The sequence below is a fragment of the Ictidomys tridecemlineatus genome, chromosome 3 (assembly GCF_052094955.1).
Source record: "Ictidomys tridecemlineatus isolate mIctTri1 chromosome 3, mIctTri1.hap1, whole genome shotgun sequence".
Taxonomy (NCBI): Eukaryota; Metazoa; Chordata; class Mammalia; order Rodentia; family Sciuridae; genus Ictidomys; species Ictidomys tridecemlineatus.
Window position 1 is genome coordinate 7,632,078 of NC_135479.1, and position 15,912 is coordinate 7,647,989.

The following is a 15,912-nucleotide window of genomic DNA, read 5'->3' on the forward strand; positions in this document are numbered from 1 at the left end:
TCTCCCCAATTTACAGTCCAAAGGAAGCACCAGAAGTTGGTCAACCTGCCCAGCATTGTTTATTTTATAAAAACAAAAAGAGTAGTGACCTTAGTATGTGAGTTTCCACAAAGTACAGAAGAGCCTGTGGATAATACAACAGAGTGCTTTTATTTTTATATTTTGTGGTGCTGGGGACCACACCCCAGGCTTCACATATGCCAAGCCCATGCTGTAGCACTGCTACATCCTGGGCCCTGGAAATGATTTTATGTATTATTTTTAAAAAATTTATTTTAGTAGTTGTAGATTAACAGAATGTCTTTATTTTTTAATTTTTATGTGGTGCTAAGTATCAAATCCAGTAGCCCACACATGCTAGGCAAGTATTTTGTCACAGAGCCACATCCCCATGATTTATTTATTTTTTGGGGTACCAGGGATTGAACTCAAGGATACGCGACCACTGAGCCACATCTCCAGCCCTATTTTGTGTTTTATTTAGACACAGGGTCTCACTGAGCTTTTTATTTTTAGCACCTCACTGTTACTGAGGCTGGCGTTGAACTTGTGATCCTCCTGTCTTAGCCTCCTGAGCTGCTGGGATTACAGGTGTGCACCATCACGCCCAGCCCATCGTTTTATTTTTAATAGAAAAAAAATGTAGTTTTTTTTAGGTATTTTAGGTGTGACTTAGGATTCAACAAGAGCCAGTACCCGTCTTCATGGCCTCTCACAAGTGCTCAGCAAGCTGCATTCTCACCTTCAGCCTGGGCATGCTGTGGCTCCCGTGCAGGATGTGGCGGGACTGGTCTGCCTGCAGGAGGCTCAGGGTGACTTTCCGGAGTTCCTGCTCTGCCCTGCCAGCTGGGCGCTGTGGCTCACTCAGGGAGGCTCCTGCCAGTGCTGTAGAAGAGTCAGCACACAAGGAGGCTGTCTGATAAGGTAAATCACGTTAAAGCCATTGTTCCTCTTCACGGGGCTTTAAAAGAGATGGGTGGTCACCCCTGTGACCACCAGGAAGCACTCTGGTTTCTCCAGGTAGCAGAGTCTCACTCTCCACTGTTCCAGTTCTGAAAATCTCCTCTCTATGGATGAAGCTTTAACCTGCCAGATCACATGTGTGACTGGGGCTGGCTAGCAGGGGCAGCCTGGTGGATGTCTGTACAGAGGAACCAAAACACCTACCCTCACACCGCAAGTATAGGTCCACACTGCCACCTGCAGCTAATCTGTGTGTCCCTTGGTTACACTGTCTGTTTAGATCCAAACCTAAGAAGCACCCGGTCATCAACTTCTTTCTACAATGCTTATTAAACCACAAGATTCCCTTTCAGGACTCATCGAAAGGTCTTCATTATTTCCTCACCCTAGAAGCCACCAGGGAGCAGATGAGGAAGCCTTTCTCTCCCTATAAGGGGAGTAACAAGTGCTACATGGAGATACTCCAGGGCCTTCTTTAAAACCACCCATGTTTATTTAAGAATCAGTTCTATCTAGTTCAAAGAAATCAGATAACACAGTTTGCTCTTTGTGGCTACATTGAGTTAGATTCTTCTTGTATCTTATTTATTGGTACTAGGCATAGAACCCAGGGGCACTTAAACACTTAGCCACATCCCTCACCCTTTTTATTTTCTGAGACAGGGTCTTGGCAAGTTGCTTAGGGCCTCACTGAGTTGCTGAGGCTGGCTCTGATCTTGACTCAGTCTCCCAAGCTGCTGGGATTTCAGGTGCACACCTCCTTGCCTGGTGAGTTAGAATTCTTGATGCTGACCAGTGTCAAACAGAGAGACCTCATATTAACATAGGTAAGCTAAATCATGTTAAAGCCATTGTTCGTCTTCACGGGGCTTTAACCCTTTGGGACCAATGAGTTGTGAATTAGTTTCTTACATTTTTAGGAATGTAAGATATTTACTGTGATGAACTTTTTCATTAATGCTTCAGCATTCTGACTGCAAATGATACTAGCTTATTTAGTGAGGGCAATGTTCTGGATAAGAATCTTGGGGAGTGACATGCTGCCCTTGGGCTACCTCTGTGCCTAGGTGTGACTGGTGGCCCCAGGGGCAGAACAGGGCCCTATGGTACTAGAGCCAACTCAAGACAGGCTTCTTCTGTTGAACTGTTTCCTAGCCCGGGTGTCGAGAGCAGCGATTCCTGGCTCCCGTCCCTCCAGCAAAGAGGTCAGGTGCTGTGCTCTCTAGGGTAGGGGTTGGCACACTCTGTAAAGGGCCGGACAGTAAGTATTTTCACTTTTGGGGGCACATTGATCTTGCTGCTACTATTTAATTTTGCTGCTATGTGAAATAGCCAGAGGTAATCCCTAACTAAACGAGGGGCTTCACTTAAAGGCACTGGCTGATCTGAGTTGGGGCTGCAGGAGTCTGTTGTTCCTGCTGAGGGATCAGGAAAAGAGGGCAGTGTAGTTTCTGACCTTGTGGACAAAGAGGAGGTGTGGAGGGAATTCCTGTGTTTCATTAAAGGGAGATAATTAAGGAGAGACACGAGGCCCTTTCTAAAGAGAGACTGTTCTGGGGCTCCAGTGAGTTTGGGCACCCTCTTATCCTCGACTGTGACCTTTCCTCGTGGACAATTCTGGTTTATGGAGCCACCCTTCTGAGTACCTTTTCCTTAACTATGAGAATTTGCAGCAGAATTAAATCTAAGCCACTTGAGGGAGGATGGAGCAGACTGAGAGTCCAAGTTCTGAGGAAAGAAAGAAAGCAATGAGCACACATACATACAGGCCCGGGAGAGCAAGCCTGCTCTTGCATGTCTGTGCAGGAGCTGGGGAGAGGGCCTGACCTCTGTGTCTTGCACGAGGATGTCGCAAGCAAAGCCGAGAGAGAGAGGTATGCATAGCCTGGGCAGTGTGTGAGGCCAGCTGGCTTGTGCTGTAGTGGGTTGGAGAAACGGCTTCCCACTTACACCGCCTCATCCCTGTCTGCAGATACCCACGTTACTGTCGGGGACTGAACAACTGGACATTAAGTATTTTCCCCCTGTACTCGGGCTTGAACCCAGGGGCACACTACCACTGAGCAGAGCCCTTTTACTTGCTAAGTTGTCAGGGCTGCCTGGGATGTCCGATCCTCCTGCCTCAGGCTCCCCAGTAGCTGAGGTCACAGCGGGCATCACTGCACTGGCTCCACTCAGTACTCTGATGAGGGGAAGAGACCCAGGCTAACACTGACAAATGGAAAGGGCTGTCTGTCATTCACAGATGCTCGGGAAGGGATGGGGTGGGATTCTGAAGTCCCAGGAAGAGATAATAAAAGGAGAGCCGTGCACACTGCCGCACTTGCTGAAGATGCACAAAGGTACCTCAACATTCTGTTGGTTTGCTATTTTTAGTCAGCTTAGGAAGCATTTGCAGGAGTATTTAAGTGCCCTTTCCACAGACTCCCTGCCCCTCAGACCCAGCCTCTGTACACTTCTCTCACCTGCCAAGGTCTGCTCAAGGGCTCAGAGGCTCAAAGGGCAAGGGCCTCCATGTAGGCTTATTTTCTGCCAATTTGGACAGTGTCTATAGGGAGTCTCTAGTATCTCCCATAAACAAATGGCAAAACACCAAGGTTTAGAAAACAACTTTAGGGAGAAAGATTTAAAGTGGAGATACTGCTTTTTAATGAGAACTGAGAAGTAGCGTCTTAATTTAAATGACCCACTTTTTCATCTTCACATCATTTTAAATAACAATTTCATGATTAAACAAAAAATGGTCTTTTAAGTAATTCAGTCACTTTTGAAAGCAAGCCAAAGAAACCTCAGACAGAACCAGATCATCTACCTTAATAAAATGTGCTTTCCACGACTGTTTTAGATTCCAGTGACTTTATTCTCCGACTCCCCCTCCTGCTGCGTAGGCATCGCCCGGCTCCTGAGGCTCCAGACTCTGGCTTCAGTGGTGTCCAGTGAAGGTTACTTACGCCAGCGCTGCAGCTCTTTGGACAAGCAGAGATAAACGTTAAGGACCCAAGAGGCCACCTCTATGGATGGCTTCTGATGCCTCCACAGATCATTCCGTTCTTATTTTACAAATATGGGAATAGTCTTGGACAAAGAGAAGTTTTTGCTTCATGTTCTCAACTTTGATTTTGACAGGTGACAAACATCACATCTACCAAACATTTAACTAATCCCTTTCAAGGGGCACAACTGTAGGGAAGCCTTTTTCTCTGGGAGGAAGGACTTGCTTTTGGATCTGCTCACTTAACTTCTTATTGATGGTCTAAGGTCTCAGACTGGCTAGCAGCTCTGCCCCGTCAGTCAGCACATGGGGGGGGCCACGGCTTACTCCTGAGGCATGAGGATAGTGAGTTCAAAGCCAGCCTCAGCCAAAGCAAGACGCTAAGCCGCTCAGTGAGACCCTGTTTTTAATAAAATACAAAATAAGGTTGGGGATGTGGCTCCGTGGTCGAGTGCTTGAGTTCAATCCCCAGTACCCCCCATCCCCAAATAAACAAAAAACAAAAAGAAATCTTGTTATCCAGTTTGTGAATATGTTGGCCTTTAGTATACAATATTATCTTACTTTTATACTGAAAGCTTTCATTTGAAAGTGTCATTTTTTTTTCCTTTTCTAAACTGTGGGAAAACATTGCACTTTTCTGATAGCTTTCTATAATGTCCTCTTTTAAACTATAAGAATCTGTTTTTAGGCTGGGTGCAGAGGCACACACCTATAATTCCAACCATTTGAGATGCTGAGGCAGAAGGATTACAAGTTCAAGGCAACTTAGCAAAACTCTATCTCAAAAACAAAAAGGGCTTACGATATAACTCAGTGGTATAGCACTCTTGGGTTCAATCCCTAACACCCCTGTACCATCAACAACAAAACCCCCTATTTTTATAGAGTAATACTTTAAAAGGGGAATGAAATTCTGGTATTTTCCTTCTGGTTAAGACTTGGTGCAGCTGAATCTCATAACTGGAGTGAAAGTTGTGTACTTGTCCCTTTCTCTCTTCTGGGGCAGAAAGCTATTTCGTTTCAGTGCTAAAAAGGAGCTCGTAAGTACCAAGGAAAGTGCCTTTCCTTTAGCAGGAAACAGCTTAAAGGAGAAAAACATGACCACCAGACCTCCAGTGACCACAATAAATAGTGGACAAGAGCAATTATATGAATTCTGGTCAAATCTCATACATGCCATTATAAACAAAACCTCTAATAAAAACTGCCAACACCCAGGCAATAGCTCATTCACTAGGTGTCCTTGATACAAAAAGCCACTTGGAGAATCCCTGGCACTCGCTACAATGGGGTGTGACTTGTCATTTTGCTAAAACTGCGGAAAGGCTTACTCAGATGCTGGAAGCTCCAGCTACAGCAGAGGATGAAGTACCCCGTGAAGAGCATAGTGATGCCACCAATCCCACTCTTCTTCACCGTGGTGTTGCACCTGATCCAGCCTGCGCAGAGAGAAACGTATCTGTCACCCTGAGCCAGAACCATAGCATTACCTACGTGTTCATCAAGTTACCCATTAGTGCAGGTGATGGAACCTACGCAGGTGAATCTAATATAGACATGAACCTTAAACAGATGAAGAGGCTAAAATATAAAAGACTTTAATAAATTCCAACCACTTGTGTTTGGGATTGGTTAACATCTTTAAAGGGGCGGGGACCAATGTGACTGGTTAACCTGAGGGTAGTGTCTTTCTGTCCTTGGAAGGAGGCTCAGTCACTGTGGGCAAGGGAGGTGGGGACAGGTGGCAGCACGAGGAAGGGCAGGGTTAATAACTGTGTCCAACTCCAAAATGAAAATGACGAACAGATGACAGCCATGATTTTCTTTTTTCCTCTGCTTGCTTTATAGCAAGTAAGAACACCGGAAGCCAGCAATGGACCCCAACAGTTAAAAGCTCCAGCCTCACCTTTGTGCACAGCTCCCAAGAGCCTCCTCAGAGGAAAGCTGGAGGTGGTAAGCCTGGCCGGGGGCTCCAAACTCCTTAAACCAGTCGAACTTCTTCCCAACAAAGGAACTACGGTTCCAAACAGAAGTCACTGTGATAGTTGGTCTAGATTCGCCCCTTCCCCATCATTCAGTGTCAAAAGGTTCCCAGAGCTAGCCCTCAGACAAGCTCACTCATACAAGTGCATGAGTGAACTCCGTACTGGATTGTAGGTAAGTGTTGAAAGTCAAATTTATTCCAGGCCAAAGAAAGTATTTTCAGAAGGCCAAGGAACTCCCTGGCAATCAGGACCTTATAATTATTTTTGACTGATGAATATACTGTCCAGATAATCCACATACACATGCTTAACCAAATGAACTACTTGTTAAGTTCTACCAGCTGCTGAACTAATTTTAGCAAAGAGTATGATTTTCAACTATAAGTTGAATATTCCTTACCTGGAATGCTGGGGTATGCAGAATTACTTTGAATTTTTCAAAATCAGAAATATATGCATATATAATAAGATATTTTTGGGACGGAACCAAGATCTAAATGCAAAATTCTTATTTTTGGGGGTGCTGGGGATGGAACCCAGGGCCTTACTGCAAGCGAAGCATGAACTGACCTGAACTGACCGCTGAGCTCCAACCCTACCCCCGAAATTCATTATCCACACAGTCTGAATGTACCTGTTTTTTTTTTTTTTTTTTCTGGATATGCTGAGACTGAACTTGAGGTCTCACAGTTGGTAGGTGCTCAACTCATGTTGGCACTCAAAAAGCTTCAGATTTTAGAGCACTGCTTTCTACAGCTAATATGCCTCTACTCCCCCCACTGCTCTTACTTGCTTGCCAACCTTTCTGCATGTCTGACATGGGAAAAATCAGCAAAGGGTACTTGTTAACATTTTCTGCATCTGTTTTTCTCCATGTTTAATGATAGGTAATTTCTACTCTGGTCTTGGTTTGGCTCATCAGAAGAAAGGATAAATTGAGCAAATAATGCTGACAGATTTAGTAGGTGTAGTAAAGTTGCTGTGGATGTAAAAATATTAATCAAATGATTGTTACATTAACTTCTGAAAAATTATACAGATGGTTTTCCTGCAATGTGAAAGTTAGTCTTCTAAAAAACAAAAGCCTGGCTGGGTGTGGCAGCACACACTTCTTATCCTAGTAACTCAGGAGGCTGAGGCAAGAGGATTGTCAAGTTCAAGGCCAGCCTCAGCAACTTTAAAAGACCTGTCTCAAATAAACAAACAAACAAATAAATAAATAAAAGCTGAAAGGCTGGGGAGCTCAGGAGTAAGGTGTTCCTGAGTTAAATCGCTAGTCTCTAAATAAATACGTGTTAGTGTTGTAGCTCAGTGGCAGAGCACTCCTGGGTTCAAAATTCCCTTTGTAGTAAGTCCATAAAAACTCTTCTGGCTAAGCCTCAGAAGATGACTGCAAATGCTGCTGCCTCTTATTCCTGACCACATGTGACTAAGCTGCATGCTCAGAACGGCCAGTGTGCCCCAGCAGGTCCCGTTCTAGGCTACAACACATGTGTTTCTCTTAGCCAGGAGAACTTCTGGCTCTAGCCCATTTCATCAAAACGTCACGATGGCCTCTCATGCTCTCAGGCCTAGGGAGCCCTAGCATCTGGTGTACCCACTCAGGTCAGGTGTACGAGAACTAGTTGCTGGACCACGTTTCCTGATGTGGGGAAGTAGATCGGACATAATCCTGAGGCCCACGGTCCAAGGAGAAGAAACGCTTCCTGGAAAAGCTTGGCAAATACCACCAGGGAACGTTATGTGCCCATCATTAACTGGAAACTGATCTGGGAAGTGATTTTTCCTTTCTGAAACTCGGTTTCCTCATTTCCAGAAGGAGGTAACCCCAACCTTCTAGGGCAGCAAGACATCCCCCGAGGCCTGTGCAGGCCTGCAGCGTCATGCTTGACACACAGGGAACTCAAGGACCGTGAGCTCCTTGGCCCTGCCTCTAGGATGGAAGCAGCGAGCTGGCTCCTATAGAGGAGAGGCCAATGGCTTTCCCAAGGTCTTGCCCCAGCAAAGGAGGCCGCGGCCTATTCCTTTCTGCAAGTTCATTTTTTTTTTGGGAGGTGCTGGGGATTGAACCTAGGGCCTTGTGCATGTGAGGCAAGCACTCAACCAACTTAGCTGTATCCCCAGCCCTGCAAAGTTCAATTTTAATTTGTAGTCACTGCAGGTAGGTGTTGACTGGTGAAATTACAAAGCATTCTGAAGGGACAATGACATTACCTTTTAATCCATTTAATTCAGAGGCCTTGCTAAAGTCTTTGGCCAACTGTGGGATAAGGTCTTGATGTTAACTGAGATCCTCAGGTCTCTCTCCCTAGTGAGTTTTGTTCACTTGGTGGCAGCATGTCAGCCAAGCTTTAATCACTCGTATCTCAGTTACAGAAGTAGAGGCCCTGTAATAACCACACCCTATCATCTGATGCAGAAATACCAAACTAAACACACTAAGTACAACAAGAGATACCAGCCATGACTTACTAGTTACTTATTGTTGAAGGAAAAATCATATTTCATAACAAAATCATAGCGTTTTAAGTTACAGAATTGCGAACAGAGCAGGGAGGAAGAGCAGAAAGAAAAGATTAACATTAAACAGAGACATGAGTTGGGAGGGAAAGGGAGAGAAAAGGGAAATTGCATGGAAATGAAGGGAGACCCTCATTGCTATACAAAATTACATATAAGAGGTTGTGAGGGGAATGGGAAAATAAACAGAGAGAAATGAATTACAGTAGATGGGGGTAGAGAGAGAAGACGGGAGGGGAGGGGATGGGGGATAGTAGGGGATAGAAAAGGTAGCAGAATACAACAGTTACTAATAGGGCATTATGTAAAATTGTGGATGTGTAACCGACGTGATTCTGTAATCTGCATTTGGGGTAAAAATTGGGAGTTCATAACCCACTTCAATCTAATGTATGAAATATGTCAAGAGCTTTGTAATGTTGTGAACAACCAATAAAAAAAAATAAGTTACAGAATTGCTTATTATTATATCCTTGGGACCCACTGAAGTGAAATGACTCAGTTAATAACTCACGTTAAGCAAGATACTGACTACTAATGACCTCAAATAAAATAGTAAGCCTCAGGTAAGGTTAAGATCAGCCAGTCTGGATCTGACTCCTGACTATCACTTATTGTAGGAATGAGATCAAGTCTCTTCAGACATCCAAGGCTCAGGTCCCTCTGGTATAAGAGGGTGGGAACAATAACATCACCTTAGAACTTTTATGATATTAAACAAGAGGGTATGTAATGTACCAAGCACAATGACACAGTCATCACTGATCAACAGTAGTCCCTCCCTTTTTCCTATAAAATGAAAAATGGATGTAACAAAGACACTCTTTAGCACTATAAAAGATAAAGGAGGAAACAAAGGAGTCCTGTTTGTCAGAGGGATTTACCATGGGGTGGGTGTCTACGTGTGCAAGTAAAACACAGTGAAGTCTGGAGCTGTGACTCGGGTTTCTCATGGCATGCTTTCTACAGTCTGTACGGTGGGAGGGATGAAGGAAACTGCAGGAGACAGGTTCTAGTGCAATTCCACCACTTACTGGCAACATGACCTTGGACTAATCACTAATCCTCTCTGAACCTGTCCTTTGCAAAATAGAGAAGTACTCTGAAAACTCAAATCAACTCAACCGTTAATGTAGCTAAATCTGTGTTAATGTGGAGAAGGAGCTTGACCTCCAGACAACAACTTCGTATCAAAGCTGAAGATGTTAAGGCCTGTTTAGCTCAGCAGCATACATGAGGCCCTGGCTTCAATCCCCAGCATAGTATTTAAAAAAAAAAAAAAAAAAAAAAAAAGGATAATTAGAGGTCAGACAAGTAGCAGTTTAATGAATATGTGATCATTTGCAAAATATACCAGAAAGGGGAAAAATATCTCCTTTTTGAGGAGGAAACATCGGTTTTACAGGGGAAACCTATTCCGAGTTGTTACAGGTCTCCTATAAAGACAGCCTGAAAGTACCAATGACCAAGACACAAGGGAGAAGGATGCTACTTTATACCCCTAAAAAGTCTTTCAGAAAAGGCTTCCTGGTGAGCACAATGACAAAGCTTTGTGTGGAGTAACTAGAGAGGTAGTTTAGTAATAAAGGTGAGGTCCTGCAGAGAAAGGCAAGGATACCTGAAATGGGTCAGGATCGTCCTGGCTCCCACTTGGGCCACCTCCCCCCAATCTACCTAGACAGCTACTTAAAGAGATGACAATCAAGGTCAGTTTCAATACCTGTGTCTTTTCCCAATCCTTCGGATCCCATCTTTCAGGTCTTGAGGCTCAACCGCTGGCTCTAATCTTGGCTCCTAAGCTCTGTGGCCCAGTTCTTCCAATGCACAGACTTCTACCCCCTTCCTGCCACATGCTCATTCCTGGTCCCTCATCTTCCTGGTCCATCTCAGTCTCCACTTCCAGCTATGTGACTCTACTGCCACTTCTCTGTCCAGTTTTAACCCCTCGTATCCCTAACTCCACAAACAGCTTCTGCTACTTCCTCTGCTACTCCAAACTTGCAGATGTTGCATTTGACTATAAACTTGGAATTTATTTTCTGTGCAACCTGGTCCTGACTGAATTTTAGACCCAGTGCTTGTTCTATTTAGGTGAATTCAGCAGTCTTTATCCATCCACTTTCTACCAGTCAAGCCTCTTCCTGATGCAGAAACTCAACTGCTCTAGAGTATCAGCTTGCCCTAATTCAATAGTCAGCCCTTGTGGGACAGAGAATGATAAATCACTACTACTGACCCCTTGAGCAAGAAGTAATGTTCTCATAACCGTTAAGACCACCATCAAAGCCAAGCGTGGTGGCGCATGCCTGCAATCCCAGCAGCTCAGGAGGCTGAGGCAGGAGGACTGCAAGTTCAAAGCTAGCCACAGTAATAGCAAGGCACTTAGCAACTCAATGAGACCCTGTCTCTAAATAAAATACAAAATAGGGCTGGTGATGTGGCTCAGTGGTAGAGCACCCGAGTTTAATCCCTGGTACACCCCCCAAAAAAAGAGATCACCACCAAGACTGTCTTAGTAAAAATAAGCTGTATAAATGAAAATATTAGTATTGTTCTTTTTTTTAATATCTATTTTTTAGTTTTAGATGAACACCTATTTTATTTTTATGTGGTGCTGAGGATCAAACCCAGTACCTCATGCATGGTAGGCGGGCACTCCACCACTGAGCCTTAGCCCTAGTATTCTTGTTCTATTTTAAAAATACCAGATTCCAGGATGGGCTGGATGGCCCTTGAAAATGAGCTACTTTACCTTGTGAGACACTTTCTCCCTGAGGACTGGAGAGCTGGGGCTTCTGGGCCACTGAGTTCCAATACTGAGGCTTCCCCGGCAATACCCCTAGTCCAAGATAACCAGGATAGAGCTCTGGAAACCACTCCAACCCCACAGAGCTAGGAGGCCTCTTTCTTTCAGCAGTACCAAAATAACTGATTAAGGAGCTTTTAGAAAATGGATGCTGAGCTGCATGCAGAGACTGCGGGAACCCAGTGTACAATGCTGGGGGCCCACAGCCAGATCTGGGCTCCAGAATTCGTGCCTCAATCTCAGCTAATAACTTTACACCAGGAACCTGCTGATGATTGCAGAATTGTGCTTTCTCTTCTTGAAGAGATTTTATAGCCAGAGAAACAAGACTTTGATTATCTGACTTTGATGCAGAAAGAAACTCACTGTAAGCTACCTCCTGTGGAGTGAACAGAATTGGAAATGGACCTGCATCTTCCAACTTCCCCTCTGAGGCTGAAGCGCCAGTGTTAAAGTGCTCAGAGCCATGGCTCACGGAGGCCTGCTCCTGCACTTCTGTGGCAGACCCACTTCCCTCTGCATTCCCTTTGCTCCCACAGGCTTCTACTCCAAGGCCAAGTCCTTTTCCTTGGTTCTCCTTGACTTGGATTTCACCTAATGGGCTAACATGAAGGCCCACAGTGGGTGATGCTGACTTCTTTTCCAGAGTCTCAGTGTCACCAGCGTCAGCAGAGGCTCCTGGGAGGCAGCCTCTTTCTCTGGAATGTCTTTCTTTGCTCCACATGGATACTCTTAACCTTTGAACTCCTTTGCTCAGATTCCTTGGAGAACAATGATTATCAGCCATGGATACATCTATTAATTTAACTGGAAGCCCTTGTCCTTGGGGATCAATTGTGCCTGATTTCAGATTAACAGAAGTGGCTCGTACCTCATCAGGCAGGGCTGAGGAGTATTTTCTATCTTGATTTGACAAAGAAAGTTCCACTGGGCCAACCAGTAAAGCTGCTTCCATTTCTGAAGGATCACATCTACTTCTCTCTGATTCAAGCCGATCTTGGGCAAGTTCTCTTTCAGCAGAGGTGTTATCTGATGCATCAAGCCGAGCCTTAGTTTCACCTTGGGAAGCTGTCTTTGGTTCAGTGTGCTTTGGCACTGTCAAGGACAGATGGCTTTGATCCTTTGCAGTATTTGCTTTTTCTGGGCCAACAGCTGATAGCGAAGAGAGCAACAACTGTTCTGATTTGTCCCTTGTCAGTTTGGTATTTCTTTCCTCACTCTCTGTCTCTAACTCTCTCCCTTTAGTTTGAATTAAGTCCTTGGTTGGTCCCTTCATTTTTTTAGCACGTGGAAGAGTAGCTGGCTTGGATGGATAAACTTTCTGATCAGCAGATATGGTTGGTTCTCTCATCTTACAGTATGGCAAGTGAGATTTTAATCGCTTAAATGGCTTCTTACAATAAGGGCACACTTCCATTCTGGGTGGAAGATCACGCATCCTCTTCCTGAAAAAGGCAAACACGAGAAGTGAGGAGTACAGAGCTTGTAAACACCACTATTTGATATATGTGTTTTACCTTTTAAACTCATTTGGAACACCTAGGTTAAAGGAAACTTTAAAATTTTGTTTTCATTCATTCTTTTTTGTATTGAGGCAAAAACCAGAAGACAGAGCTTGATATTAGGATAAATATTCCTGGTTCTATTTATGCTTAGTATTTTACTTTTTCTTAAAGTCTTCTAGAAATCTGTTATAGAAAAGACAAAGAGATTTTTTTCAATATTCCTAACAAGAAGATAACTGTTATGATTTAGATATGGTGTCCCCCAAAACCTCATGTGTGAGACAATTTAAGGTTTAGAGGGGGCCGGGGTTGTGGCTCAGTGGCAGAGTGTTTGCCTTGCACATGTGAGGCACTGGGTTCGATCCTCAGCACCACATAAAAATGAATAAACAAAATAAAGATACTGCATCCGTCTATAACTAAAAATATTAAAAAAAAAGAAGGTTTAGAGAAGAAATAATTGGGTGATAAGTCTTAAGCCAATCAGTGAATGAATCACCTGATTAACTAAGTGGTAATTGTAGTGGTGGGGTGTGGTTAGAGGAGGTGGGAATTGGGGAGTGGCTTTGGGGCATATATTTTGTATCTGGGGAATGGAGACGGACTCTTTCTGCTTCTTGTGAGGTGCTTCCCTCTGCCACACTCTTCCGCCATGATGTTCTGCATCACCTTGAGCCCTGAGGAATGGAGCTGGCCTTCTATGGCCTGAGCCCTCTAATAAACTCTTCCTCCACTACAATTGTGCTGGTTGGGTCTTTTAGTCATAGCAGCAAAAAACAAACAAACAAACAAAAAAAAAAACACCTAATAAAAACAGTAACTAAGACCTAAAGACTTATATCTAATAAATTAGTGGTTAGTGTAAGGAAAAGATGACCAAAACACCAACCAGAATAAAATGTTTATTTGCTTATATTTTTTGTTATTGCTAAGCAACTGGATGTTACATGAAAATAAATTGTTTAAAAACCATTAAAGAGCTAGGTGCAGGAGCATATGCCTATAAACCCAGGGACTCAGGAGACTGAGGCAGAAGGATCACAAGATTGAGACCAGCCTCAACAAACTGAGAAAGGCCCTAAGCAACTAAGTGAGACCCTGTCTCAAAATAAAAAAAAATATCAAAGGGCTGGGGATGTAGCTCAGTGGTGAAGCACTCCTAGGTTCAATTCCCAGCACAAAAAAAATTACATTATTCACGGATGGAAAAGTGACCAATTAAACTCAGGTCAGGATCCAAAAATTATTAATTAGAGCAAAGGTTTCAAAAGGAATATATGATGCCAAGCATGATGGTGCACTCTTGTAATTTCAGCAATGTGGGAGGCTAAGGCAGGAGAATCACAAATTCAGGGCAAGCCATAGTGAGACCATCTCAAAAAAATAAAAAAAAGTTTGTAAGATCCATTGCAGTGGAAGAGGAAATTATTAGAATTCCCATTATCTAGATATAAAAAATGAAGCTCTACAAAATTTAACATGTTAGTAATATGCATGCACATACATGCATATAAAATGTACATGGGCTGGGGTTGTGGCTCAGTGGTAAAGAGCTTGCCTAGCACGTGTGAGGTCCTGGGTTCAATCCTCAGTACCACATATAAATAAATAAAGGTGTTGTGTCCAACTACAACTAAAAAATAAATATTAAAAAACTCCACAAAACTGTAAATGTACATATAATGCACAAACAACTATGTGAAGAGACATGGTCCCCAGTTTTGCATTCAAAGTTTGTATTATGACAATTATTGACAAATTTGCTTCATTTAACATCTTTGTTAAACATATACTATGTAAAAAGTTTTAATGCGCTTACACCGTGCATTATTTACACCTCTTTGATATACTCTAAGAGTTGAGAAAAGAAAATGTTTAATTCCAGAGTTCATTTGAAAGTTACTTCTTTTAGAAACCTTTCTGTTCCTATATCGTTCCAGAGGGCAGGGAACGCCCATCCTGCGTTCAAAACCCAGCACTGAGCCTGGCATGCAACATGATGAATGAATTCTTTCTCTAAACATAATTACACTGCACCGCAATTGAGAACATCATCTGGCCATTACATAGATCAGAAAGCAGAATCTGAAGTCACAAAACAAATATCCACGTGAGCTACACGAAGTCATGCAAAACGAAACCGTTTCCTGCCAGTGGTGCCCAGCGACGATTCTCTCTTCGGAAGAACACGCTGACAGTATGTTGGAAGCCACGGACCGTTTACTTACCAAACACCGCCGGAGCCATCCCGTCGGAACCGAGAGACTCCGTTGGACGGGTCGGCCTCCACAGCCCTCCCGCCTCACCCACCTCCGGGAGGACCTCGGCCTTCCCACCGCGCCGTCTCCCCGCGGGCGGCGCCTGCTCTTACCCGAGCTCCCCTAGCAGAGGCGGCGGCTAGTTCTGCGGCTGCTTCTGCCGGATCCCATGCTTTCTCTCCACCGCTCCGTCGGGCCGAGGAGACCTGACCGCCAGTCTGTGCGAGACACCTTACTGTGTAAGAGTTAACTGGACAGCACGCGCAGCGGGGAAACGCCGCACCGGACGCGGCCGCGGCGGCGAGTCGGGCTCAGCAGCCCCGCCCACCTACACGCCCATCTCCGCGCCCCCTGCCGCGGGCACCTCTTCGCCCCGCCCCCTCCAGCAGGTGGCGGAACCCGAGGGCTTAGGGGGCCTCTCCGCCCCGCTCTAGCCTCGGGTCTCCCCCCAGTCCTCGAGCGCGGGCCGTGGGAAGCAGCTTCACCCTTGGGGACTCGCCGCCGAGCAGCGTCGGCACCTCGGCACACCTGAAAGTCCGGGCAGCGCCGCGTCGACCCTGGGCAGCCCGCGTGCGCCTTCCAACCCCCAGACCCGGGACCCGCGGCAGGCATCCGTGCCGCTGCCTGATGGGGCCCGCCTAAGTCTTCTGAAGCGTTACCAAACAGGGATTCAATTAAAATACTTGTGTCAATTATTGTGGCATAAGTTAATGTATTTTCAACCTGGTTGGAGTTTGAGTCTATTCCGTCCTGGCTGTGAACAGGCGAACGCTCCGGCCACCTCCGACAGGGTCCGCTCTCCCAGAAGCTCCAGTCGCACCTCCCCCTGCGAGCCCGCCTTTTCCTGTGGGCGGGGTTACCGGTCAGCGCGGCCGGCTTT

The 15,912-nt window shown here is 45.0% G+C and overlaps 1 protein-coding gene across 11 annotated transcripts; it reads right to left on the reverse strand.

Moving 5' to 3' along the window:
• Window positions 1-129: 129 nt before the first annotated feature.
• Mtnap1 (mitochondrial nucleoid associated protein 1) lies at window positions 130-15,876 on the reverse strand. 11 transcript variants are annotated; one of them, XM_078041757.1, is made up of 6 exons: window positions 15,756-15,876; window positions 15,146-15,250; window positions 11,216-12,714; window positions 5,865-5,972; window positions 5,290-5,397; window positions 130-885 (listed from the first exon to the last, which is right to left on the reverse strand). In XM_078041757.1, the coding sequence occupies exons 3-6, from the start codon at window positions 12,705-12,707 to the stop codon at window positions 713-715; spliced, it is 1,881 nt and encodes a 626-aa protein (XP_077897883.1). In that variant the 5' UTR covers window positions 12,708-12,714; window positions 15,146-15,250; window positions 15,756-15,876; the 3' UTR covers window positions 130-712. The 11 variants fall into 11 exon arrangements, with proteins under 11 accessions (XP_077897883.1, XP_077897884.1, XP_077897888.1 ...); XM_078041758.1 differs by lacking the exon at window positions 15,756-15,876 and adding an exon at window positions 15,561-15,742; XM_078041762.1 differs by lacking the exon at window positions 15,756-15,876 and having other exon boundaries at window positions 11,636-12,714; window positions 15,146-15,554.
• Between the last annotated feature and the right edge of the window lie 36 nt (window positions 15,877-15,912).